This window comes from Chiloscyllium plagiosum, unplaced genomic scaffold (assembly GCF_037043375.1).
Source record: "Chiloscyllium plagiosum isolate Xiang-an unplaced genomic scaffold, Cpla_swu_hap1 HiC_scaffold_8, whole genome shotgun sequence".
NCBI lineage: Eukaryota > Metazoa > Chordata > Chondrichthyes > Orectolobiformes > Hemiscylliidae > Chiloscyllium > Chiloscyllium plagiosum.
Window position 1 is genome coordinate 40,057,195 of NW_028270146.1, and position 26,383 is coordinate 40,083,577.

General features: G+C 43.9%; 1 protein-coding gene across 3 annotated transcripts in view; it reads left to right on the forward strand.

Moving 5' to 3' along the window:
• Nucleotides 1-11,835: 11,835 nt before the first annotated feature.
• The window catches only part of fancm (FA complementation group M), a 175,144-nt gene continuing 160,596 nt past the window's right edge, over nt 11,836-26,383 (forward strand). The window contains exon 1 of one of the 3 annotated variants that reach the window (XM_087989733.1): nt 11,836-12,665. In XM_087989733.1, coding sequence (XP_087845859.1) covers nt 12,131-12,665 — 535 coding nt within the window. In that variant the 5' untranslated portion in view covers nt 11,836-12,130. The remainder of the gene's footprint in view (nt 12,666-26,383) is intronic. The other 2 variants (XM_043697323.2, XM_043697322.2) reach the window with 2 other exon arrangements.

The following is a 26,383-nucleotide window of genomic DNA, read 5'->3' on the forward strand; positions in this document are numbered from 1 at the left end:
TAATTTAATTAAATTTGAGTTAAGTAGAGCAAGTGAAAGTAAATTCATTGTGAAAATAAGTTAGAAAATGCTTTCAATTATAACATTTAGATTTGTTACAATTGTTTCTTAATTTCTTTCTCACAATTGATTAAGTGAACTGTTGAATGAAATTTTTTGGATAGAGGAAATGGTTTGAATAAATGATTTCACACCAGAAGGAATATGAATTAAGTGGAATGGTAAAACAGTCCCAAATGTTATAATGAGACAAGTTGTGACTGTCAGCTATTCCCAACTGGCAACAGTTAACATTGGTTGTAACCAATCAACTATTACTTTGGAAACAAACCAGTTCTGAAGAAGAGTCATACCAGCGTCGAAATGTTAACTCTTTTTTCCTCTCCTCAAAAATAGCCAGACCTGTCAAATTTCTTCAGCACTCTGTGTTTGTAATCATTGGTTGACTTTCTCTGTCCTAAAAAGTTGTCCTTTTTTATTATCCCATTTCCAATTTTAACAGGGAATCAGTGAACCCACCCTAATGAATTGATGCATTGGTTATCAGCATGATGGGTGAAATTCTGTAAAACAAGAGAAGAAACTAAAAGATACACTGACCATAGGTCAAAATTTCAAATCTTTGTTTGGAAAGCAAAAAAATATCAAATGTTACACAAATCATAAAAATAAACACTTCCTTCACAAAACTTACATATAACCCAGTTAATCTCCAGGAAATACTTCTCATTAAGATAGTGTGTTTTATTGGAGATGTAGGTTTTCAACTCCTCTAACTCTTGTCACAATCTCCCCAATTGATGCTGGGAGCAAGGAAGATGAATGAAGCATACTGGTGTATGAAGAGAGGAAAAAAACAAGGTTCCCCTGAATTGAATGACAGAACATTCTCAATGTGTAAGCTTCTTTTGTTGAAAATCATACAACACCAGGTTATAGTCCAAAGGTTTAATTGGAAGCATACTAGCTTTCGGAGTGTCACTCATTCATCAGGTGATAGTGGAGAGCTCAATCCTAACACACAGAATTTATAGCAAACATTTACAGTGTGATGTAACTGAAATTATACATTGAAAAATCGATTGTCTGTTAAGTCTTTCATCTGTTTGAATGCCATGATTGTTTCACTTCTTTCATGTGTAAATCACAAAACCTTTTTTAAAAAGTTGCATTCTCAGGTTAGCTGTTAACAATGGTGATAGCTAGACAATATGTTGAAGGTGTTAGCCCCCTGTGTTCTCTGTCTATGCCATGATGTTTAGATTGATTCTAATCTAAAAAGTGAGATAATGGAGTTTTACATTAATTCATCCAGTTTTTGAGCTCAGCGTTCTACATGAATGCATGCAGTTTTTGAGCAAAGTACAATGTAACCCTGCAAGTACAAATTTACCCCACAAAATATATGTGTGCATGCGGGTTTTTGTCTGTGTGTCTGTCTGGGTTGGGGGTTGTGAGTGTGAGAAAGTGTATGTGTGTGTGTGTAGTGAGTGTAGAGTGTCTTAAGTCTGTGAGGGTGTGCATGTGTGAATGTGAAAGTGTATGTGTCTGTAAGGGCGTGTGTGGGTGTCTGTGTGCGCATCTGTGTATATGTGTGTCCATGTGTATGTGCGCATAGGAGTGCGTGTGTGTGTGTGTGAGAGAGTGTGTGTGTGTGTGTAGGAGTGTCTGTGTGTGTGTGTGTGTGTATAGTGCAATGGTGGTCACCTGTAATGTGACATGAACCCAAGGTCCCGGTTGAGGCCCTCCTTATGGGTACTGAACTTAGCTATCAGCCTCTGCTCGGCCACTTTTCGCTGCTGCCTGTTCCGAAGTCCGCCTTGGAGGATGGTCACCCGAAGGTCCGAGGTCGAATGCCCTGGACCACTGAAGTGTTCCCCAACTGGGAGGGAACTGTGGTGAAAGGGTTAAAATTGTGTCCCAATACATGTGTGAATCTAACCGAAAATGGAAGGTGTCGCTTAGTCCCGTGTGAATCTTATTATACACCTTCCCGTGTGAATCTTCTTATCTGTATGTAACCAGAATGGAATGTGTTTTTTAGCCTTGCTCTGCTGTTCACATGAATGTTTATATCTGGAAAAGAGTATATCAGCTGGAAAAGTCTCCAGTTCGGTAGAGTCTGCTCCGGGGTTGCGTTTAACCGCCGAGCGTGGGTTGTTGGCAACCGCTCTACGAGAACTGACGGCTCCCAGTTCCGGTAACACGTAGAGTGAGTATAAACCAGACCCGTTGTAAGTACGAGACCTGGTTGTGGCGACGCTGCGGGGAATAAAACACTTATATTCTAGCAGACTCGCCTCTTGGCTGTTTGTTCTGTGTCAGACTACTTTCCTGCGAGCCTGGTCCTTGACCTTGAGAATTTTTTAAAACATTTTGGCGTAGTCGGCAGGATCAATCGCAATTGAGGAAAGATTTTGATACAGAACAATGTTTTGGAAAAAGGCTAAGAAACCAGAGGAACAAACTGTGGAGGTCCCGACCGTCCCGGGATGGCATGGACCGTGGCATGGCGTGGCAGTTTGTTTGAGAAATGGTGGGGGGCGATCGGAGAACTGGGAGGCCGAGGGCGTAGGAACCCCAGGGTCGCTGCTGTCCACCCTTGAGAGGATCCCAGTCCTGCCGAAGAACCCCTTGCCTGGGGTACAGCGGAGGATGTGGGCCTGTGCGGCGGCTTGTAGACAACAGTCAGACAAGCGCCAAAAAGCTGAAGCAGAATTAGCCCTCCTGAAACATGAGCAGGGACTCAGTTCGGGAGATGCCTCTATGTTGAGGCAGGAAATTATGAAGTTAAAAGCTGAATTGACAGCATTAACTGAACTAGCAGGACGAACTATTATGTATCTGTCTGCTAAGAAACGGAAAGAGAAAAGGAAGGTCCCTCGAACCCCGGACCCGGTACAAGTACGGGCGTTTGTAGCCCAGTTAAATAACGGGGATCGGTGGGATATCGATCATTGGGATGGGAACATTTGGGGAGATTCAGATGATCAGTACGAAGAGGACCCACCCGTACTCCAAGCTAAACCAGTGGTTAGGAGAAAGCAGGTTCAGAGACGTCTCCCAGTGCAACGGGAGGTAATGTTAGATGAGGAAGGAAACCCTATACGGAATGAACAAGGGGAGGCAATTATGCATGAATTACCGCGGGCTCAGCCTCCTGCAGAATTCTCTGAATTAACGGAAGACTTCACTACCGATGAGGTGCTGTTTATCACCCAGAAAACCCGACGTAATCCTGGGGAGCCGTTAGAGCTATGGCTAATTCGGCTCCTCGAGGAAGGGGGGCAACAAGTGCAGGTAGACTATCAGGATGCTCCCAAGTTTGGTGGATTAGCAAAGGATGCTGCCATAGACCTGGGGTACCGCAGACAAGCCAAGGATATGGTAATAGATCGCAGTATGGGGACCTTATTTGGGATGTATGCCAGGGCAGTGGCCGAACAGTATCCCTTCCCGTCCGATTGGCCCCCCTTGGAAGGAACTTGGACAACAATTAAGGAAGGGGTTCAGAGGCTAACCCGTTTGTGTGTGCGGGATGCCCTGTTGCTGGGAGTGCTGGACGAGGTAGATAACACAAATGTTAGTAGACAGACTAGAGACCACCTAGTGAAGACTGCCCCCCCCCCATTATAAACCACTGTTATTAACCATAATGTTGAGTGGACGGGGAGAAACCCTAGGAGATGCCCGTAGTATGATGAGGGAGATGGGTGGTTTGGGGGATTGGGGACCCACAACCCGTGCTTCTCAGGGGGGCACGGAGGGGCGTCGCCCTGAGGCTCGGGCAGGGGGAAAAGTAAACCCTAATCAAGGAAGTAACCAAGGCCCCTCACGGCGTGCTTTGTGGCAAGCTTTGATACGGGCGCAGGTCCCAGCATCGGAGATTGATGGCCTACCTACACCGGAATTAAAAGACTTATGCAGACGAAAGGGACTGAAGGTGTCCCAGGTAGAGACGGAGTCCCGACCCACTATGGAAGCCCTAGTGGAATTACTAACACAAAAATGTCAGACACGGGGTCCGGTTGTTAATGAGCCTCGAAGGGGTAGAACTTCCACTTCCCAGCGGTGGGAATCCTCGGAGGACGAGGAGGAGGAGGAGGTACGGCCTCCCCTCCGAGAGTGTTATAAAGTGGATAGGCGTGGCTGGAAACCTAGTAAGAAGGGCAAGAACAAAGAAGGGCGAGGCAAACGTCTTTACCCAGTGCTGTCTGGGGAAGATGAATGGGAGGAACAATAGGAATCGGGCCAAGCCCCAAGGGTTTGCCCACGAACGAGCCAATGGTCAGCAGACGACATTCGACCTCATGTATCATTGACTATCTATTGGCGCAAATCCGTCCAAACCGTTATGGCTCTAGTGGACACAGGGGCGGAGGCCACCTTAATCTATGGGACGCCCCATAAGTTTAAAGGAACCCCAGTCACGCTGGTTGGGCTGGGAGGTAATCTGATTGAAGGAAAAACAGTACAATTGCCCCTAAAGATAGGTACAATGCCCATTAAAACTTATTCAATTATCATTACACCGGTTAGAGAATGGATCCTGGGAATGGACATTCTGGCCGGTTTAATACTTCACCTCCAACAAGGGAAGTTCGAATTTGGAATCACGAAAATGGCTTTGCGCTGTAGGACGGTGTTAGTGGGAAAGGTTAAAATGGACCCCTTCCCCATCCCGATCGCCGATCGCGTAATAAGTCTTAGACGGTATAGGATTCCCGGCGGACATAAAGAAATATCCGCCACAATTAAGGATTATTTGGAAGCGGGAGTGCTTAGGACATGCACCACGGCGTGGAATAACCCCTTATGGCCCGTACATAAAGCCGATGGGTCATGGCGGATGACGGTAGATTATCGGCAACTAAACCGTCACACTCCGGCCTTGACGGCAGCGGTCCCGGATGCCGTCACTATTATAGGACGAATCCAACATCGTCCAGGGGTGTGGTACGGAGTAATTGATTTGGCTAATGCCTTCTTCACAATTCCTATTCCCGAAGATAGGCAGGAACAGTTCGCATTCACTTGGGAGGGTAGACAATTCACGTTCACGCGATTGCCCCAAGGATATCTGCATAGCCCTACTATCTGCCACCGGATAGTTGCAGAACACTTGGCTGCCTTTAAAGTGCCTGACGAAGTGATGATCTCGCACTATATTGACGATATGATGATACAGGGGACAAGTCAGAAGCAGGTTCAGGAATTGCTGGACCAACTGGTTCAACATATGCGAGGATATGGGTGGGAGATCAACCCAGCCAAAATCCAGGGTCCCTCACAAACGGTAAAATTCTTAGGAATCGTGTGGAACAAGGGGGAAAGGGAAATCACTGCGAAAGCTAAAAATAAGATTCAGGTCTTTGCCGTCCCTCACACCCAGAAGGACGTGCAGCAATTTATTGGGTTATTCGGATTCTGGAGACAGCATATTCCCCATTTAGGACAAATTTTAAAACCTTTGTATCGAGTTACGAGGAAAAAGGCAGCGTTCGGATGGACGGAGGTCCATCAAACTGCATTTGAAATGGCCAAGCAAGCGATACAGCAAGCTGTATCCTTGGGAAAGATACAGTCAGGACCTGTAGAACTGCAAGTCTCAGCACAGGGGGATTATGCCAATTGGAGCTTATGGCAAAAACAGGGAAGAACCCGTAAGCCATTGGGATTTTGGTCCCGACAATTACCCCCGGCAGGGGAACGGTATACCCCCTTTGAGAAACAGTTATTAGCATGCTACTGGGGCTTGGTGGAAACCGAAGCCCTGACCATTGGACATGAAGTGATCATGAGAACAGCTATCCCTATTCTTCCGTGGGTACTTAGTGACCCCACTACCCACCGAATAGGAACTGCCCAAGAGAGCAGCATCATTAAATGGAAATGGTATGTGTCGGAGAGAGTGCGGACTGGACAGAAAGGAGTGTCAGTCCTACATGAGCAAGTGGCGGAGGCCCCTGAGGAAGGGGAAAAACGGTTTGAGGTGATTGAATACAAGGAATCACCCGTTAAGATGGGAAAACGGTATGATGAACTGACCCCGGATGAACAAGCCACGGCTTGGTTCGTAGATGGGTCAGCCCAATGGAAAGCGGGACAGCGTAGATGGAAAGCTGCCGCCTTTAACCCAAAACAAGGCACTACCCTAGAAGAATTAGGGGAGGGAAAGAGTAGTCAGTGGGCAGAATTAAAAGCAGTGCATATGGTAGTCATGTCGGCTGGACTGGACTTACGAGCGTTAACTACACAGACTTTGGTCCAACAAAAACCTACGGTGATTAAGACCGGATTAGGATTGATTTGTCCCCCTGGGACCTATGGGCATATCCTCCCGCGATCGGGATTGTCACTAAAGGGGATTGATGTAATGGCAGGAGTAATTGACGCGGACTACCAGGGAGAATTGGGAGTAGTCCTGGTCAACATTACATCTGAACCTTATGTGATACAGAAGGGAGACAGAATAGCACAATTAGTTATTAAACCATGTAACCTTACAACGGTGGAAGAGACGGGAGCTCCCGTTAAGGTTACTGAGCGTGGGACGGGGGGATTTGGGTCTACTGACACTAAGGGTGCCAAGGTATGGGTACGCCAGACAACTGGTCCCCCCAAACCGGCAGAGATCATAGCCCAAGGAAAAGACAGTCTGGTCACCATTATGTATCCTGGGGAATCAGTCTGGAGGAGTGTGCCAGCTCAGTCGTTGGTACCCTTATCGAAACAAAATGTAGGTTGGAAAATTAGTAGTGAGGAACGACAGCAAGATGATTTTAAGTGCGCGGCAAATCAATGGTGTACAATTTTAGATCTCACGAGTGATTGTCAAATGTATACTTGTGTACGATGTTATAAGGGGAGAAATGTAACTTTGATAACCCCTAACTGTACATTGATGTTGAATGCAACGGTGAATATGTGTCATTGGAATATAACCGCTCGTGAATGTGAAAGCTCAAACGGGACACGATGGAACATCACGACTGGAGATGAGGACATCTGGATCAGCAATGGAACAGTTATTCAAAACCGGACTCGAATGTTATGGCTGATCTTGGTGCGCCCTAACGTCTCTGACGCGCACCGCACACAGTTGGCTCCCATTTCAACTTGTCAGCAGATGGCCCAGGCAGTACTGCACACTGATGTTCACTGGCAGGTGCGGCTGCCGGCTATCCCAGAATGCCAACATAAGAGGAGGCGGCGTGCATGGTATGACACTCTACTGGGAGGTGCAGGAACTGTCATGGGTATCTCAAATGCTATTGACTCTGAGGTAACCCGTACTAAATTATCTAACACGGGACAGGCCACCTCACAAGGACTACATACTATTGGAAGGTGGATGCCATCCGTAATGATGACTCAAGGAGAGACAGCTGAAATAATGATACGATCTCTGCAATGGGAACTGGATGTCTGGGGTGCCACTCAGGAACTGTTTGAGAACATTACGGCTCAGTTAAATTGGACTGCCTGTCATATTCAAATGTTGCATGCTCAAATACAGAAAGAACGCTTTTTGCGTGTGGTAACATCCCCCAATGTACAAGCGTGGAGGGGAATATGGAATGTATCTGAGAAATTGTGGATGATAACCCATCCATGGTGTAACGCAACTATGTGTAACGGATACTTTGTTACCATGAATGTAACCCACACTGTTACGGTCTGTCGATATTATGTATTACCAGTGATTACATCTTCTGGATATTATTTTCTGAAGACAAGGGGACAGTGGTTTAGCCCAGATACCAATATTACCTATGATCTGTCCGCTTGTGAACAGACTGATCAGGGGAAAACTTGCCTACTGATGGACAGGTATCGGGACCCTTGCTTGACTAAGGGAACGGCCCTGTGCGAATGGACTGTTGAAACTCCAAGGGACATGATGTGGCAGATTGGGCCACACACGCTCTGTGTGGCTACCGATAATCCACATCCTATCGGGATGCCTCTCAAATGTCTATCAGTGGCACTGGCAGAATCAGACCTATCTGTTGACCACTTATAGCAGTGCTCGCCACTTTACCAAGGTGCAGTGGAAAGTGCTGATGAATCCTTGGAACATTTCCCTGGATCGGTTTAAGCGAGCATTGGACCGATCCGAGGAGCTTAAGCAGATATTACGAAAGCATCAAACCAATGTCACCAAGGTTACGGTGTCTACCTTTATACATGGACAGGAGGTAGTACATGCTGCCCGTGTAGTGGACGTGGAGTCAGCTCATCATTGGTGGGACATATTGAGTGGTATGTCCTCCACTGCGGGGACATTCCTGTTCCCACCCTTGTCGATCCTGGTAGCGGTCCTGGTGATTTTAACATGCTGTAATGTCCTGACTTGCTTGTATATTTGGCGTGTACGTAGGCGCTTGTTAGAAAGAATACATATGGGCATAATGTAACACATGTATTGGGCCAAGCAGTGGAATGTGGTGTAAAATTATGTCCTAATACATGTGTGAATCATAATGCAACACATGTATTGGGCCAAGCAGTGGAATGTGGTGAAAGGGTTAAAATTGTGTCCCAATACATGTGTGAATCTAACCGAAAATGGAAGGTGTCGCTTAGTCCCGTGTGAATCTTATTATACACCTTCCCGTGTGAATCTTCTAATCTGTATGTAACCAGAATGGAATGTGTTTTTTAGCCTTGCTCTGCTGTTCACATGAATGTTTATATCTGGAAAAGAGTATATCAGCTGGAAAAGTCTCCAGTTCGGTAGAGTCTGCTCCGGGGTTGCGTTTAACCGCCGAGCGTGGGTTGTTGGCAACCGCTCTACGAGAACTGACGGCTCCCAGTTCCGGTAACACGTAGAGTGAGTATAAACCAGACCCGTTGTAAGTACGAGACCTGGTTGTGGCGACGCTGCGGGGAATAAAACACTTATATTCTAGCAGACTCGCCTCTTGGCTGTTTGTTCTGTGTCAGACTACTTTCCTGCGAGCCTGGTCCTTGACATTGAGAATTTTTTAAAACAGGAACACTCCTGTCTGTTGATTGTTTTGCAGTGCCCATTCATCCGTTGTCGTAGCCTTTGCTCGGTTTCCCCAATGTACCGTGCCTCAGGGCATCCTTGCCTGCAACGTATAAGATAGACAACATTTGCTGAGTCACATGAGTAGCTGCCATGTACAAGGTGGGAGGTGTCCCCACGTGTAATGGTGGTATCTATGTCCACACTCTGACACGTCTTGCAGCGCCTGCTGTGACAGGGTTGTATGGAGTTGTCCTGACAGCCGGGCAGCTTGCTACAAACAATGATCTGTTTGAGGTTTGGCGATTGTTTAAAGGCAAATAGTGGAGGTGTGTGGAAGGTCTTGGAGAGGTGCTCATCCTCATTGATAATGTGTTGCAGGTCATGAAGAACATGGAGTAGTTTTTCAGCTCCTGGGAAATACTGAACAACGAAGGGTACCCTGTCAGTTGCAGCACGTGTCTGTCTCCTGAGGAGGTCATTGCGGTTCCTTGCTGTGGCTCGCCGGAACTGGTGGTTGATGAGTTGGGTGTCATATCCCATTCTTGTGAGGGCATCCCTGAGTACTTTCAGCTGTCCGACACGTTTCTCCTCAGCTGAGCAGATCCGGTGTACGCGTAGGGGTTGTCCATAGGGGATGGCTGTTTTAATATGTTTTGAGTGGAAGCTGGAGAAGTGTAGTATTGTGAGGTTGTCTGTGGGTTTGCGGTAGACTGTGGTGTGAGGTGTCCATCCTTGATGGATATGCATGTGTCCAAGAATGAGACAGATAGTCGAAAGTAGTCCATGGTGAGTTTGATGGTGGGATGAAACTTGTTGATGTCACTGTGTAGTTTTATCTTCGCCATGGGTCCAGAGGAAGAAAATGTTGTCAATGTACCTGGTGTATAATGTTGGATGGAGATCCTGCATAGAGAAGAAGTCTTGTTCGAACCTGTGCATAAAAATGTTGGCATATTGGGGTGCAAATTTGGTCCCCATGGCTGTTCCATGTGTCTGGATGAAGAACTGGTTGTGAAAGGTGAAGACATTGTGATCAAGGATAAAGCGGATGAGTTGTAGGATAGTGTTTGGAGATTGGCAGTTGTTGGTGTTGAGTACTGAGGCTGTTGCCGCGATGCCATCATTTTGGGGGTGCTGGTGTAGAGTGCGGAAACGTCCATTGTGGACGAGGAATGTTCCAGTTCGACTGATCCGTGGGTGCTGAGTTTCTGTAAGAAATCAGTAGTGTCGCGATAGAAGCTGGGGATCCCCTGTACAATAGGTTTCAAGATGCCTTCAACATATCCAGAGAGATTCTCACATAAGGTCCCATTGCCCGACACGATGGGACATCCTGGTGTGCTGGCTACCTTTGGGAGGCAGTAAAAGTCACCTACACAAGAAGTACGTGGGATGAGGGCGCGTAGGGAACTCTGAAGGACTGGATCCAAAGTTCTGATCAATGTGTTTAATTCACGGGCGTGTTCTTTGGTCAGATCAGCTGGTAGTTGCCTGGAGTGTTCCTGGTTTTTCAGTTGTCGGTACACTTCCTTGCAGTAATCTGTCCTATTCTGAATGACAATGGCTCCTCCTTTATCTGCTGGTTTGATGACAATGTTGTGATTGGTTTTGAGAGCCTGAATGGCGTTGCATTGTGAACAGGTGATGTTTTGCTCTACCTTGTGGGTACGGCTGATGAATCTGGCATTTATATATTTCCTGACGGTTTGAGCATATATCTCAAGCCCAGGCAGCGGCTCTCCGGTGGGGTCTAAGTTGACACCTTCTTTGGTCGCTCCTCTACAGATCCCTGTGATGATTGTTCCAGTCCATCAGTGGGCTCATTGGGATCACTACTGGCACCTTGAAAGAATTCCCAGAGTCTCAGTCGTCTGATGAACTCCTCCGTGTCTGATGCCAGAACCAATGGGTCCATTTTAGTGGTGGGGCCACTGATGAACTGGAACAATCATCACAGGGATCTGTAGAGGAGCGAACAAAGAAGGTGCCAATTTGGACCCCACTGGAGGGCCGCTGCCTGGGCTTGACATGTATGCTCAAACCATCAGGAAATATATAAATGCCAGATTCGTCAGCCGTACCCACAAGGTAGGGCAAAACCTCACTCGTTCACAACGCAATGCCATCCATGCTCTCAAAACCAATCACAACATTGTCATCAAACCAGCAGATAAAGGAGGAGCCATTGTCATTCAGAATAGGACAGATTACTGCAAGGAAGTGTACCAACAATTGAACAACCAGGAACACTCCAGGTAACTACCAGCTGATCTGACCAAAGAACACGCCCATGAATTAAACATATTAATCAGAACTTTGGATCCAGTCCTTTAGAGTTCCCTGCGCGCCCTCATCCTACATACTTCTTGTGTAGGCGACTTTTACTGCCTTCCAAAGGTACACAAAGCCAACACACCAAGACGTCCCGAGGATCTCTCCGGGTATGTTGAAGGCATCTTGAAACCTATTGTATGGGGATCCCCAGCTTCTGTCATAACACTGCGGATTTCTTACAGAAACTGAGCACCTGTCCTGTCATTACTAGCGTACTTGATTTAATTGATTGTGTGCAATTCACACTTTATTGCAGTAATATTTCATTTTCTAAAAAAAAACCATGACCCCAGAATATTAAGGACTCTGCGGTACCAGCCTCCTCCCTTATTTCCCACAACATGTACAAGATGGGTGGGAAAACCTATCATCTGTTTCGTGAGGCAAATTAATCTCCTGTAGTTGAGGTATTTTCCCCAAACCTCTCTAAGTGTTGTGTGTTAGTCAGGAGTAAAAACATAGGAATGGGTTTAGGTGGGTTTCTCTTCGGAGGGACGGTGTGGACTTGTTGGGCCGAAGGGCCTGTTTCCACGCTGTAGAGAATCTAATCTAATCTAATCATCTGGTTCAGGGACATGGATATCACGACAGGACCACTTGAGCCACTGCTCTGAAAGTGTCCATTAGGGGCAGCCTGGAACTCCCTCGGCTTCTGTCTTGTCTCGGGCAACGAAAGGCGGGGCCTGCGTGGTTACGTCACAGGGGTACGCCAGATTTGAATATCGGGCGGCCATTGGCGCCGAATCGCTTGCTGCAGGTCGCGCGCGTCATTTGGGTCGTTCCTGAGAAGTTTCTCGAATGAGCGGCGGGCGGCAGCGGACACTGTTTCAGAGCTGGGGCAACACGGCGCCCCGCTTTCAGTCCCGGTCCCAGGATGGGAGGAGCGCTGAGACCGGGCCTGCGGCAACCCCGACTCCAGGGGATGGTTTCCATGACGGGGAGGAGGATGATGATGATGTGCTGCTGGTGGCGGTGTTTGAGGCTGAGCGGTCCCTTGGCAGCCCCAGGCCGGACTCTGGGAGCCTGCAGCCAGCTTCCCTCCCCGGCTTCGACCTGTCCTCTGGCGATGTGTGGATTTACCCGAGTAATTACCCCCTCCGGCCCTACCAATTCGACATGGCCCGGGCGGCCCTCTTCCAAAACACCCTGGTGTGCCTGCCCACCGGCCTGGGCAAGACCTTCATCGCGGCCGTGGTCATGTACAACTTTTACCGCTGGTATCCCTCTGGGAAGATCGTGTTCATGGCCCCCACCAAACCCCTGGTCGCTCAGCAAATCGAAGCTTGTTACAAGGTGATGGGTATCCCGCAGGAGCACATGACAGAGATGACAGGTAACCAGCTGATGTGGCAGGTAGTGTCTCAACTGCACCAACCTGCATTGGATTATCATAATAGCAAGAATAGTCTGGGTCAACAAATCAGTGTCAAGGTTTGATAGAAGTACTGAATTTAAACCCCAGTGACCATGGGTTAGTAGAGTAGAACTCTGATCCCCTTCTTATGTCAAATTACCAGCCATCTTAAATCACCTTTCCCTCTTTTTTTCACTTCCTTGAAAGTGTTGTTGCCTTCCAAGTGGCTGACCATCTTTCTCTCAACTTCATGTAGGAATGAATGTTTAACAGATTTCTAGCCTTGTAATAGTACTAAAAAAAACTTAACTAAGCTCATAGAAGTATAGAAGAGATTGGATCAGTTAGGATTATTTTCACCGGAGCTTAGAAGGAGATTGTGGAATCTCTTTGAAATTTAAATTCTAACTGAATTAAATTCTAACTAAACGTAGGAAAGATATTCCCACTGACCAGTGACACATGATTTCCTAGGTGGACAACTGTACTATTTAGCAATCAAGTGATTGCTGCTTGTCGACATTCTTGATTACTGGGTCGTCCAGAACTGGGATACAGTCTAAGGATATGAGGTAGGCCATTTAGTACTGAGTTGAAAAATTTCAGAGAATGGTGAGCCTGTGGAATTATTTGCCACAGAAAGTAGTTGAGTACAAAACATTGAATGTTTTTAAGAAGGAGGCGGATATAGTTCTTGGGGCTAAAGGGATCAAAGGGTATAGAGGTAAAAGCAGGAACAGCCATGATCATGTTGAATGGTGGAGCAAGTCAAAGAGCCAAATGGCCTACTCTTTCTCTTTTAATGTTTCTTAACCAAACTCAGATGGACAATGTCATCTGCAACTGACAACATGGTGCAGTTTCATTCTTTTATTTCTTTGTAGTAGGTGTGGTTAAACATACTATCCTGTCCTCTTGTCAACTCAGTTTTGTTGCATTCTTGTTTGATTATTACTAGAGCATTTGTAGTTTGCAAAAAAAAAACCATGAACTGGAGATGAAGATCAGTCCTAACTCTCAGCAATGCCCTCAATCTTACATTCGTAAATGACTTTGGATCAACTTCGTTTTTAGGAATAGATTTGAACAGTTGGCCAAAGAACTCTTGTCGTGCTCAAGTGTGGTAAGAATGACTACTGATGACATCAAGATAATATTTGACCCACAGTAATATTGAGGAGCCCTGGTAAAATAGATGTCGATGGGAATTGGGGAATGCTCTTTAACTGCCTGAATCAAAGAGTCATGCAACCTTTGGGCCAACTTGTCAATGCTGACCAAGTTTATTAAACTGAACCATTCCCATTTGCCTGCACCACTTGGTGGAAAATGTTGCCCTTCAGGTCTCTTTTAAATCTTTCCTCTCTTACCTTAAACCTATGCCCTTTCCCCCCGCCCTGGGGAAAAGACCTTGGCTGTCCACCGTCCCCCACTCCCCTATATTTATAACCCTCTAGAAGGTCACCCTCTGCCTCCTATGCTCCAGGGATCAATGCCCCAGCCTCTCCTTACAACTTGAGCCCTCTAGTCTTGGTAACATCCTTGTAAGTCTTTCTTGCACCCTTTTCTAGTTTAATAACATCATTCCATAAAGCAGGGTATCCAGAATTGTATGTAGTATTCTAAATATGGCCTTACCAATGTCTTGTATAGCTGTAACATGATATCCCAACTCAGTGCCCTGATCAATGAAGCCAAGTATGCAAGACACCTATTTTACTACTGTCTACCTGTAGACTGGAGTCTATACATCGCACAATGGACGGTGACTGGTTGTTGAAGGCCACTCAGCTCACCTCCAGGGCAAGGCTGCAAGCATTTCCTGTGGCCCAACTATTTTCAGCTGCTTCATCAATGACCCCTGCATTATAAGAATGGAAGTGGAGATGCTTGCTGATGATTGCAGTGTTCAATACCGTCCACACAGCTTCATTGCTAATGTACCAGTTGATATAATATGCGGGTTGGGATTGATAAGTGATGAGTAACATTACCTGCCAATTCTATGCTACAATAGCACATTGAACAATGCATCGCAGTACAGGCCCTTCACCTCTTGATGTTACACCAATCTGTGAAGCTGATCTGTAGTCCATCTAACCTACACTTTTCCATTATCAACCATATATTTATCCAATGACTATTTAAATGCCCTTAAAGTTGGCAAGTCGACTGCTGTTGCAAGCAGGGCATTGCATGCCTTTACTATTCGCTGAGTACTTCTGACATTTGTCCTACATCTATTACCCCTGAGTTCAAAGCTATGTCCCCTCGTGCTGGCTATCACCATCCGAGGAAAAAGGGTGGACAGTGAGAGCTGAAAATGTTTTGCTGGAAAAGCATAGCAGGTCAGGCAACATCCAAGGAGCAGGTGAATCGACGTTTCGGGTATGAGCCCTTCTTTGGGCTCATGCCCGAAACGTCGATTCTCCTCCTTGGATGCTGGCTGACCTGCTGCGCTTTTCCAGCAACAAGTTTTCAGCTCTGATCTCCACCATCTGCAGTCCTCACTTTCTCCTGGACAGTGAGAGCCTATCTAGTCCTGTGATCATCTTATATATCTATTAAGTCACCTCTTAACTTTCTCTCTAATGAAAACAGCCTCAAGTCCCTCAGCCTTTCCTCATAAGACCTTCCCTCCATACCAAGCAGCATCCTGGTACATCTCCTCTGCACCCTTTTCAATGCTTCCATGTCCTTCCTATAATGTGGTGACCAGAACTGTATGCAATACTTTTAAGTGCAACTGCACTAGAGTTTTGTACAGCTGCAACATGACTTCATGGCTCAAAACTCAATCCCTCTACCAATAAAAGCTAACACATGTACACCTTCTTAACAGCCCTACCAACCTGGGTGGCAACTTTCAGGGATCTGTGCACATGGACACAGAGATCTCTCTGCTCATCCACACTATCAAGAATCTTATCATTACCTTGGTACTCTGTATTCTTGTTATTCCTTCCAAAGTGAATCACCTCGCACTTTTTACATTAAGCTCCATTTGCCACCTCTCATTCCACTCTCAAGCTTATCAATGTCCTTCTGTAATCTTCCACACTGTCCACAACTCCACCAATTTTAGTGTAATGTGCAAATTTACTAACCCATCCTTCTACGCTCTCATCCAGGTCATTTATAAAAAAGACATCGCAGTGGCCCCAAAACAGATCCTTGCAGTATGCCACAAGTAACTGAACTCCAGGAAGAACATTTCCCATCAACCACCACACTCTGTTTTCTTTCAGCTGGCCAATTTCTGATCCAAACTGCTAAATAAACCCTTAATCCCATGCCTCTTTTCTGTAAAAGCCTACCATGGGGAACCTTATCAAATGCTTTACTGAAATCATATACACCACATTAACCACTTTACCCTCCTCCACATGTTTGGTCACCTTCTCAAAGAACTCAGTAAGGTTTGAGAGGCACAACCTACCCTTCGTAAAACCGTGTTGACTATCCCTAATCAAATGATTCCTTTCTAGATGATTATAAATCCTATCTATTATAATCCTTTCCAACACTTTACCCACAAATGAAGTAAGGCTCACTGATTTATAATTACCAGGTTGTCTCTACTCCCATTCTTGAAGGCAACAACATTTGCTATCTTCCATTCTTCTAGCACAACAGAGGAACCTCGATTATCCGAAGAAGATTTCAAGGTCCCGTAAATACATTACATCAGAGAGTGTCATCTTGTCCCATGTCTCTTCTTCCCCCCCCCCCCCCCCCCCCCCCCCCCCCCCCCCCCCCCCGTCGAAGCAAAACGCTCATAGTTTTACCTCTTTCATCTTTATTCTGGGCCCAGGAGGGAGAGAGAACAATCACTCATGTACACAAGGACATGAGTTCTTGATCTTCTCTTGAACAACAGCTTCTCAATGAACTATATAGTCATTTTACAGGGAGGAGCATCTAAATAAGGCAACATACATATTAATAAGGTGACCATTACAATCCAATGCATATTGAAAGTAGAGGCCAAGCGCTTTACTGTTATACAATAGATATTCTTAACTTTGTTAACTGGACTCATAACTGGATACTTTTCCCCTTGTTAGCAGACCTTGCATGCTGAATTCTTTCAATATTATTAAATGGCTGTACATAATGACAGCTTGTTAATCCATTACCCTTGCCTCCAGCACCCCATTGTTAACTCTGAGTTCTTATCTGATCTGAGTCATACTCAGCTGAATCTCTTGTTTCACAAAACTCAGAACTCTTTCCCTGCCTGCTTATACCCTATACACGTTCTCAAGTGGTGTTACCAAACTGGTGCAATGATTGCATCTTTTGTTTACAATGATTAAAATTGAATTTGGCTTACTGAAATGCAGCTGAGAACAACCCTGGATCCAGACACCGTCTCCAAATGACTGACCTCTTGCTCTCTTCAAACGAAGACAGACAGAATGCACTGAACATTCTCAAATAAAGAACACACCAGCCCATTACAAAGGCTTCTCATCTGAGTCTTTGAAATTAACAGTCCTACGCTCTCAAGAGCACTAAAAGGTAACTGTTATCTTTCTTTCTCAGCGTTTTTCAGGAATAATTAAAAATAAAACACATCTCTGGGTCACACACATACAGAGCAGCTTTGCAGCAGTCCCCTAACTTTGCAGCTGGTAGATGTGAAAACAGGCAGCTTTCTTTGAGGAAATTGGAAGATGGGTTTTGCACAAATCTCCATCTGATTCACACAACTCTGACACATGCCTCTGAGCAGCAAACAAATGGAAAGTAAAACATCAGAGGCTGGAATTCACTCGATCGGTTTGCACTTTTCACGTTCTTGACAGCACCTTTTGCAGTCTCCAGATCTGAAGGGAGGTGAGTTTTCACACGTGCTTTTTCTTTTTACATGACACAGTGGCTCTGTCTAACCAGGAGGTCACAGCAAGCACTGGGGGGCTTTGAAGGTTTCGAGACAACACCCCCCCCCCCCCCCCCCCCCCCCCCCCCCTGCCAATCCAATTTCTGTGGAGTTCTAGGCAGGGGTGTACCCTACCATATCAAACCCCATCCCCACATAATCTCTCCAACATCGTCCTGTATGTGGCAGAGTTGGCACTTGTCAAAACGTTGCAATAAAAAGTTGTGTGTGTGCCATTTCGAGAAACACCCGCCCCGCCCCCCCCCCCCGCCCACACACTGCCAAAAAAAGACAGCAGCACTCTTGCTGTTGGTGTCCAGTCCGGCTGCCGTCTCCATTCTGTTTCTTCATTTTGTTCTGGAGTCCCATTGTGGAGAAGAGATAAGAGGCAGCTGCTGGCTGGAAATGTGGAGAGTTGAAAACACGGCGTTGGTGGGGGTGTGTGGTAGGGGAGTTTACTGACTCTCTGTGCTGCTGCCTAGTCTCCTGAATGGGGAGTGGACTTAACAAGTGTTTGCTCTGTCAATTCCATTGAAGTGAAGCAGCAGTGGGGAGAGGCTTCAGCAATGCTTCAGGTCCCTTACACACAAGTGTGTATCTGCTCAGAAACAAACCCTGAGACAGACAGAGGGAGCAAGGCAAGCAGAAAGAAGAGAAAGGAAACTTCAGAAAACTCCAATCCCAGAGGAGAGGCATTGGATCAGTTATCCGAATGAAGTACTGCCCACCCATTTTGTTCGGATAATCAAGGTTCTTCTGTATTCCTGTAGACAATGACAACATAAAGATCAAAGCCAAAGCCTCTGCAATCTCTTCCCTAGTTTACTATAGAATCCTAGGATAAATCCCATCCGGTCCAGGGGACTCATCTATTTTCACACTTTCCGGAATTGCTAACACCAACTCCTTATGAACCTCAATCCCATCTAGTCTATTCTCCTGAATCTCAGTATTCTTCTCAACAACATTGTCTTTTTCCTGTGAAGAAAAATATGCATTTAACACCTCTCCTATCTCTTTGGACTCCATGCACAACTTCTCGCTACTCTTCTTGACAGGTTCTAATTTTACTGTAGTCATTCTTTTATTCCTAACATAGCTATAGAAAGCTTTAGGGTTTTCCTTGATCCTACCTTCTCACATCTCCTCTTGGCTCTTCTTAGCCCTCTTTCGACCCTTCCTGGCTAATTTGTAACACTCGAGCGTCCTAACTGAGCCTTCATGTCTCCTCTTTACATAAGAATTCTTCTTCCTCTTCACAAGAGATTCAACTTCGTTAGTAAACCACGGTTGCCTCGCTCGACCACTTCCTCATTGCCTGACAGGTATGTACTTATCAAGACATGCAATGACCATGCCAACAATAAAGCAGGTAACCTCATGTCATTGAATCATCATCGGCATTCTGAGGGTGGTTATCATTGACTAGAAACTTAACTTGGCTGGTCATATATATATTTTTTTAGTCACAAGAACCAGTTCTGCAGCATCTGATTCAGTTTTTAATTTCTCAAAATGTTTCCATCATCAACAAAATAAAAGCAAAGTACTCAGATTCTGGAGATCTGAAATAAAAATAGTGCTTAAGAAATGCTAACAGATCTGACAACATCTGTGGAGAGAGGAACAGAATTAATGTTTCAAGACCAGTATGACACTGGAACATGTACACCACTGTATACAAGGTACAACTTGGTAGTGTTATGAAGTTGAAGATGTTTACTGTACCTTTGAGAGAGTGAATTTTGTTCTGAACGAAGAGATTACAAGCACCTGTGTGTATGACTACAGAGGAACCTAGATTATCTGGCATTCGATTATCCGGAATTTGATTAACAGAACAAAATATTCCCGCCTATGTCCTTCGAATAATTGAGGTTCCTCTGTAGGTGGCAGTCAGTGTGTACTGGAAAATTAAAAATGTGTAAAATCTGGCTATGAAATGGATACCTGAGTTTTGGTTCCTGTTTTGACAACCATTCAAATTTAGCCAATCAGTTTAAATTATGCCAGAGTACACTAAAACCCAATAGAGTTTGAATTTATTGTTTTGCCAACTTTGAAGCAATGAGACAATCTGATGGGTGTATAAAAATGCAGACATTTTGAAAATTGGGCGAGAGCAACTGCCATCGAGAGAGACTCAAGAAATTGGTTAACACTCTATCAAAGGTACCTTTACATATGAAACATTGTTCGCAGTAAAAAGAAAGACGACGAGTTGGAGATCTTTACCTGGAAGAAGAAAGACAACGAAGATGACAGCGGCTGTGTGGTTTTGAAATTAAGTTGATGTAATTTTAATAAGTCTCTTATTGGAACAGCATTTTGTTATAGAGTTGGAGGTAGGTAAGAAGCAGTTAAGAGAAAGGGAGCTTCGACTTGTGAATTGTTTAAAAAAAAATTGATATTAGTTTCTTTAAGTAGTGGAATTTGGAGCTTCTCTGTCACTCATATTTTAACAGATTGAGGTGAGCTTCTCTGGGTGTTTGGTTTAATTAACAGAAGGGTTCACCACTGTGTCGTAACAGTAGTGTGATGGAAAACACTCCATTTGCCTGGATGAATGCAACTGTAACGACGTAATTTTGGGACCAACCGGGGCAAAGCTACAAGGTTGATTGGCATCTATCCACCACTACAAACATTTGTGTCCTCTGCCTGTAGTACATTGGCTTCAGTGTATACTCTCTACAAGATGCACTGAAGGAACTTGCCAGGGCTGCTTCAGCAGCATTTTCCAAATCTGCAACCTATGCCAACTGTTGCAGAATAGCAAGTACATTGAAGCATCACTTCCTGCAATTTCCCCTCTGTTCTGCTGTCCAAGAAGCATGTCCTCAAAGTGGGCTATGAAATTAGTTAGCTCATTAAGTCCCTAGTTTATCGGGTGTTCCCAGTTTTTAAAAAAATTCCAGCAGCAAAGCTTTAATGTTTTAAAGATAAAGCAACTGTTGCTGAAGTGAGTCATAGAGATGTACAGCACAGAAACCGACCCCTTGGTCCAACTTGTTCATGCTGACCAGATATCCTAACCTAATCTAGTCCCATTTGCTAGAACTCGGCCCATATCCCTCAAAGCCCTTCCTATTCATATACCCATCCAGGTGCCTTTTAAATGCTGTAATTGTACCAGCCTACACCACTTCCTCTGGCAGCTCATTCCATACACGCATCACCCTCTGTGTGAAAAAGTCTCTGTAATTGCTTTGATATCCCAGTCCCATATTCCTAACCATGTCCTGAGTTCATCTGCCTTCCCTGTTAGGCCTCTTGCATTGAAATAAGTGCGGTTTAATTTCTCAGTTTTACCTTGTTCTCTGATTTGTTCCTGCCCTGACTGTTTGACTTGCTCCCTTTTCTGACTGTACTAGTCTCAGATTGATTTCTTTCCTCACTGTTATCCTTGGTTCTCCCCCCATCCCAACCACCATACTAGTTTAAATGATATTGCTGGACTGCTAATCCAGAGACCCAGGTAATGTTCTGGGGACTGGGTTCTAATCCCGCCATGGCAGATGGTGGAATTTGAATTCAACAAAAATCTGGAATTAAAAGTCTAATGATAAAAGTCATTGTCGACTGTTGGAAAAACCCATCTGGTTCACTAATATCCTTCAGGGAGGAAACTGTCATCCTTACTTGGTCTGGTCTACATGTGACTCCAGACCTATAACAATGTGGTTGACTCTTAATTGCTCTCTAGGCAAATTAGAGATGGGCAATAAATGCTGACTAAGCCAGCGACGCCCTTATTGCTTGAGTTAATAAAGAAGTAAAAATCTCCCTGCCAGTGTATTAGTTCCCTTCCAATTCAGGTGCAATCCATCCCTCTTGTCCAGGTCACTTCTACCCCTGAAGAGATTCCAATGATACAAAAGTGTGAACCCTTCTCCCTTGCACCAGCTCGCCACACATTCATCTGCTCTATCCTCCTATTCCTGCCCTCACTAGCTCATAGCACTGGGAGCAATCCAGATATTACTATTCTCGAGGGCCTCCTTTTTAAATTTCTGCCTAACTTTCCATATTCTCCCTGCAGAATCTTATCCTTTCCCTTTCTATATTGTTAGTTCCAATGTGTACAATGACCTCCTGCTGGTCTCTCTCCCCTTTGAGAACATTCTGCACCCTCTCTGAGATATCCTTGATCCTGGCACCGGGGAAGCAACACACCATTCTGATTTTTCGCTACTGGCTGCAGAAATGTCTGTCTGTGCCTCTGACTAGAGAATCCCCAATCACAATCAATCACTTGGAACCCAACGCACCCCTTATTACTTTAGAGCCAGTCTTGATACCAGAAACTTGGCCTTTTGTGCTACATTCCCTGAGAGTTAATCACTCCTTACATTTTCCAAAACAGCATACTTGTTTGAAATGGGGATAGCCACAAAAGATTCTTGCCTTACCTGCCTACCCCCTAACCTAGAGTTAACCCATCTACCTGACTATATCTGCGGCTTTTCTCCCTTGCTATAACAGTCATCCATCACACTCCCTAGCTCTTGTAAATTCCTTATTGCCTCTAACTGCTGCTCCAACTGATCCATGCAATCTGATGGGATTCGCAACTAAAGACACTTCATAGGTCTGTAACATAGAAACTCTCCCTAAACTCCTACATCCAACAGGAAGAGCATATCACTGTACTAAAGGCCATCTTTGCACCTTCATGATCGACAGACCCAGAAAATGGCGTCGTCTTTTTGCTTTAAAAAAACAGTGCTCCAGGCTAACTTGTACTTTTGATTAAATTTTAAAAACATAAATCATGACACCAATTTCAGTAAAACATCAATTGAAGAAAGAACCCACTCTACTCACTACTTTGACTTTCAGCAGGCTACATGTTTAAAAACTATGCACTTATCTGTTCCTGTGCTGTGAGCTCTCCCACACAGGTTCCTCCAAGGTCTGATGTGAATTTTGCTGTTTGTTAATTTTTTCCCCATATGCACTCCTTTGTCTAGAGACTTGAACTTGAACTCAAACAGCAAAGGCAGTAACTGTGCAGATTCACTGCTGTATCAATTTCTGTTTCTCTCTCTTACTGACATGTGGTTGCTGCTTTTTGTCTGTCTTCCTTTTTTTAAAAAGTGCCATTGTTTTGATCTTCTAAAACAATGCAACTGCATATAAAGTAATTGTTGCTCCTGGAATTCGAGGAAATCAACTCCAACACCTAAAATACCTCAAAGGAGCAGCTCTTACAGTCACAATTTTTTCCTGTCCTTCATCATGGATTACCCAGAATCAAGTTTTAAAAAAAAAGTTATTATCTAAGCTACAGATTCAAATATTTAAAAGTAGATCTGGATTAAAAAGTATTCATAAAGATGAAAGTAAGGTATTTATCATCGTTACTGGCCTGTTGCTTGATGATTTCTCTTTTCAGAGTGAAGAAGTTGAAAACTAGAAGTTAGAATTCAGCAGTCATGATGGTACATGGAGATTTCTCCAACAGACAGACTGAGCAGAAAAGGTTTTGGGAAGGAGTGAAAGGTCTTTTATTTTGCTATCATGTATCTGCATGTCACAGCCTTGATAGCCTTGTTCGGTCTGCAGTTCTTTAGCTGGGTTACCTTTTTTTTGGTTTCACTGTTGAGAAGTCTTCTCCCCGTATGATGATATGGGATAGTATCACTCTGAGCTCTTGGTGTTCTGCTTCAAATGATGTCTCAAAGCCTGCCTTGTACAGATTGAAAATTTAACATGGTTGTTTTATTAACTTTGACAAATTGTTGTTCTATAAAGCAAAGTCAGTTACGCTGAAATTTCCATCCAATCCTTCTAATCTACTTCTCATCTCAGAGCTTTTGAGCTCTGAGCTTTTGAAGAATTCATTACGTTGTCCAAGTGTTAATCAAATTCTCCCTTCCTATAACTGCCATCCATCATATGCCCTAGCTTTTGTAAATTCCTCATTGCCTCTAACTGTCGCTCTAACTGATCCATGCGATCTGATAGGATCTGCAGTCAAAGACGCTTCCTGCAGATGTAATCATCAGAAACATGGAAACTTTCCCTAAAGTCTCGCTCTCCCTTTCAGGTTATGCTGAGATATAATATCGGTCTCTCTGCCTTTTTGTCTGTAGTGAATTAACCAAGACATTCATGAGATTTTCTGGAGCCAGTTTGCAGGATTTACTGTCTGCTTTAACAGGCAGATTAACGATTTCTACAAAATTATACGTAATAATTTGTTATAATCTCATCCAAATTGATGGTATTCCTGGACAAATCGGAACCCAGAATGACATCTGGACTATAGATAATGGCTTATGAAAAAATTTATTTAATATGGTGGTGATTTACAGAAAACATAGCCACATAACAATAAAACTGAAGTTTATCATACAAAAAAGGGAACAAAAAAAACCCAAAGTATCTAAATGTAAAACGCAGTTAGAAACCTCTTTAAAAGAACCAGAAAAGCAAAGATTCAATCTATTCCCCAACGGTATGAATTTACAATGATTCAAATCAAGAGAAATTACATTTCTCTATCAAATATTTTAGTTTGTTTTAACTCCCTCTCCCCATTTTCTCTCCTGTGAACCATGTGGAGTCCCACATTATTAGACTTAAAACTGTAAGTTTAGACTTTCAGCTTCCTATAACCTGCAGATTTCTCGCCACGTATTCCTTGTCTGGAACCTGCACATACTAAGCTTTTCTACTCTGGTAACCTATTTCCTTAACTGCTCAGAAAAAAAATCTTTTTTGAAAAAAAAGGCTATCCCTTTAACCAGTCAGATTGAAAAAAAATTTCAATCTTTGGCTTTCCTAAATCCTTTGATCCTTGCTTATCTTCTGCAATTTTTATACCACCTGTTGTGAAACACCCAGTATAAATAATTATCCGTTACTCGGTTTTGTGGGGTTAGGGTTGCTAATAACACTCAGCTCCACTTCCTGCCTTTTGCCTATAATCCTTGATTCATTCAAAGATTAAAAATGTGTTTATTTTGGCCTTGAACAGTCCTTTCACAGATTAACTACCTCTGAGTGCAGAAATTCTTTCTGTTTTGTATTAAGTAGGTGACTACTTCTTCTGAGATTATGCACACTGGTCCTAGATTTTCCCACAAGGAGAAACAACTTCTACTCATTTACCCTGTTTGAGTGTTTCTTGTATATTTCAGTAATGTCGCCTCCAATACTTTTAAATTCCAATGATAACAGACCCATCCTACCCATGCTATTTCCCATGGGACGGTCATTCTATGACCTAAAATCATGCTAGTGAACCTTCTCTGAACTGTCTCCAAATTCAGTATATCCCTTAGATAAAGTGTCTAAAACTGCCTATTATTCTCTTACTGTAGTGTGACTAGTGCCTTGTGTGGTTTTAGCAAACCTCCCTACTTATATACCTCATTTACCTTCCTATTATTCATTGATCTTGGCTGCTAGCTTTTGAGATTCATGGATGTGGACTCCCAAATCCCTCTGTTATATAGCCTTCTCCATTTAAATAATATTCAGCTCCCTGGTTCTTTATGCCAAAATGCATAACTTCACATTTTTCCCCTCATTATATTCCATCTGCCAAGTTTTCCTCCATTCGTTTATTTTATCCATATCCCACTTCAAACTCTCTCACCCTCAGCACTTGTCTTCTGACTGAATTTTTTGTAATCTGCAAATGTGGCTAAATTACATTCATCCAAGTTATTTGTATATTATAAATCATTGTGGCCCTAGCACTGATACCCATGGCACAATTCTAGTTATAGTTAGCCATCCTGAAGATGGTGTCCTTGCTCTAACCCTGTCTTCTATTAGTGGATAGAGGGTTAATGGATTAGAGATTTTTAGGGCTCTTTTCTTAAGTAGCCTAATGTATGGTACCTCATTAAATGCCTCCTGCAAATTGAAATTTCATCCATTGCTTCCACTTTATCTATCCTGCTTGTTACTTCCTCAATGACTCTGACTCTTAAGTTTATCGGGCAGAACTTCCCATTCATGATGCAATGCCAACTCTGCCTATTATTCATTGATCTTGGCTGCTAGCTTTGAGATTCATTTTATATTTATATTTATAAATCTCTCACTTCTTCCCAATAACTTGTTAAATTAACTAACTTATATATAATCCCTTGTTTTTTTGCCTCCTTTCCCTTTTTTGGCAGTTTTCCAGTCTTCTGGAATATTTACAGAATCTAAAGATTCTTGGCAGATTGCTACCAGTGCATTCATAATCTCTGTAGCTACTTCCTTTGATATCCTAGGATGCATGCCATCAGGTTCAGAGGACTTGTTGGTCTTCAGCCCCATTACTTTCTGCTAGCACATTACTCTAGATAGTTATTGAAATTATTTCCTCCCCTTCTTTTTCCTCTGGCATGTGAATACTTTTGGAATTCTTTTAGTCTCTTCTACTCTGAAGATTGATGCAGAGTATTTATTCAACTTCTGTGCCATTTCCTGGTTCTCCATTACTTTTACCTAATTTTCTCAGGGCCTATGTTCACTTTGGCTTCTCTTCCTTTTTACACATTTTTAAAGAAACTCTTGCTGTCTGTCTGTGTATTTCGTACAAATTTACTCTGTTTATCTTCCATGTTCAGCCAACACCTTACTAGAATTCTCCTTCCTTACTGGAATGAATTTTTGCTGTGAGCCTTGAATTATTGCATCTGCCATTATTCCTCAACTGTCTTTACTGTTAAACTCCTTTGAGTACGTTATGTTAAATTGCTGTTATGTAAGCTTATCTCAGTTGTTTCTAACTCAAATTCATCCTGTCAAGCCAAATGATAAATTCTGTTGTGTTCTGGTGGCTGTTTCCAAGGTGATCTTT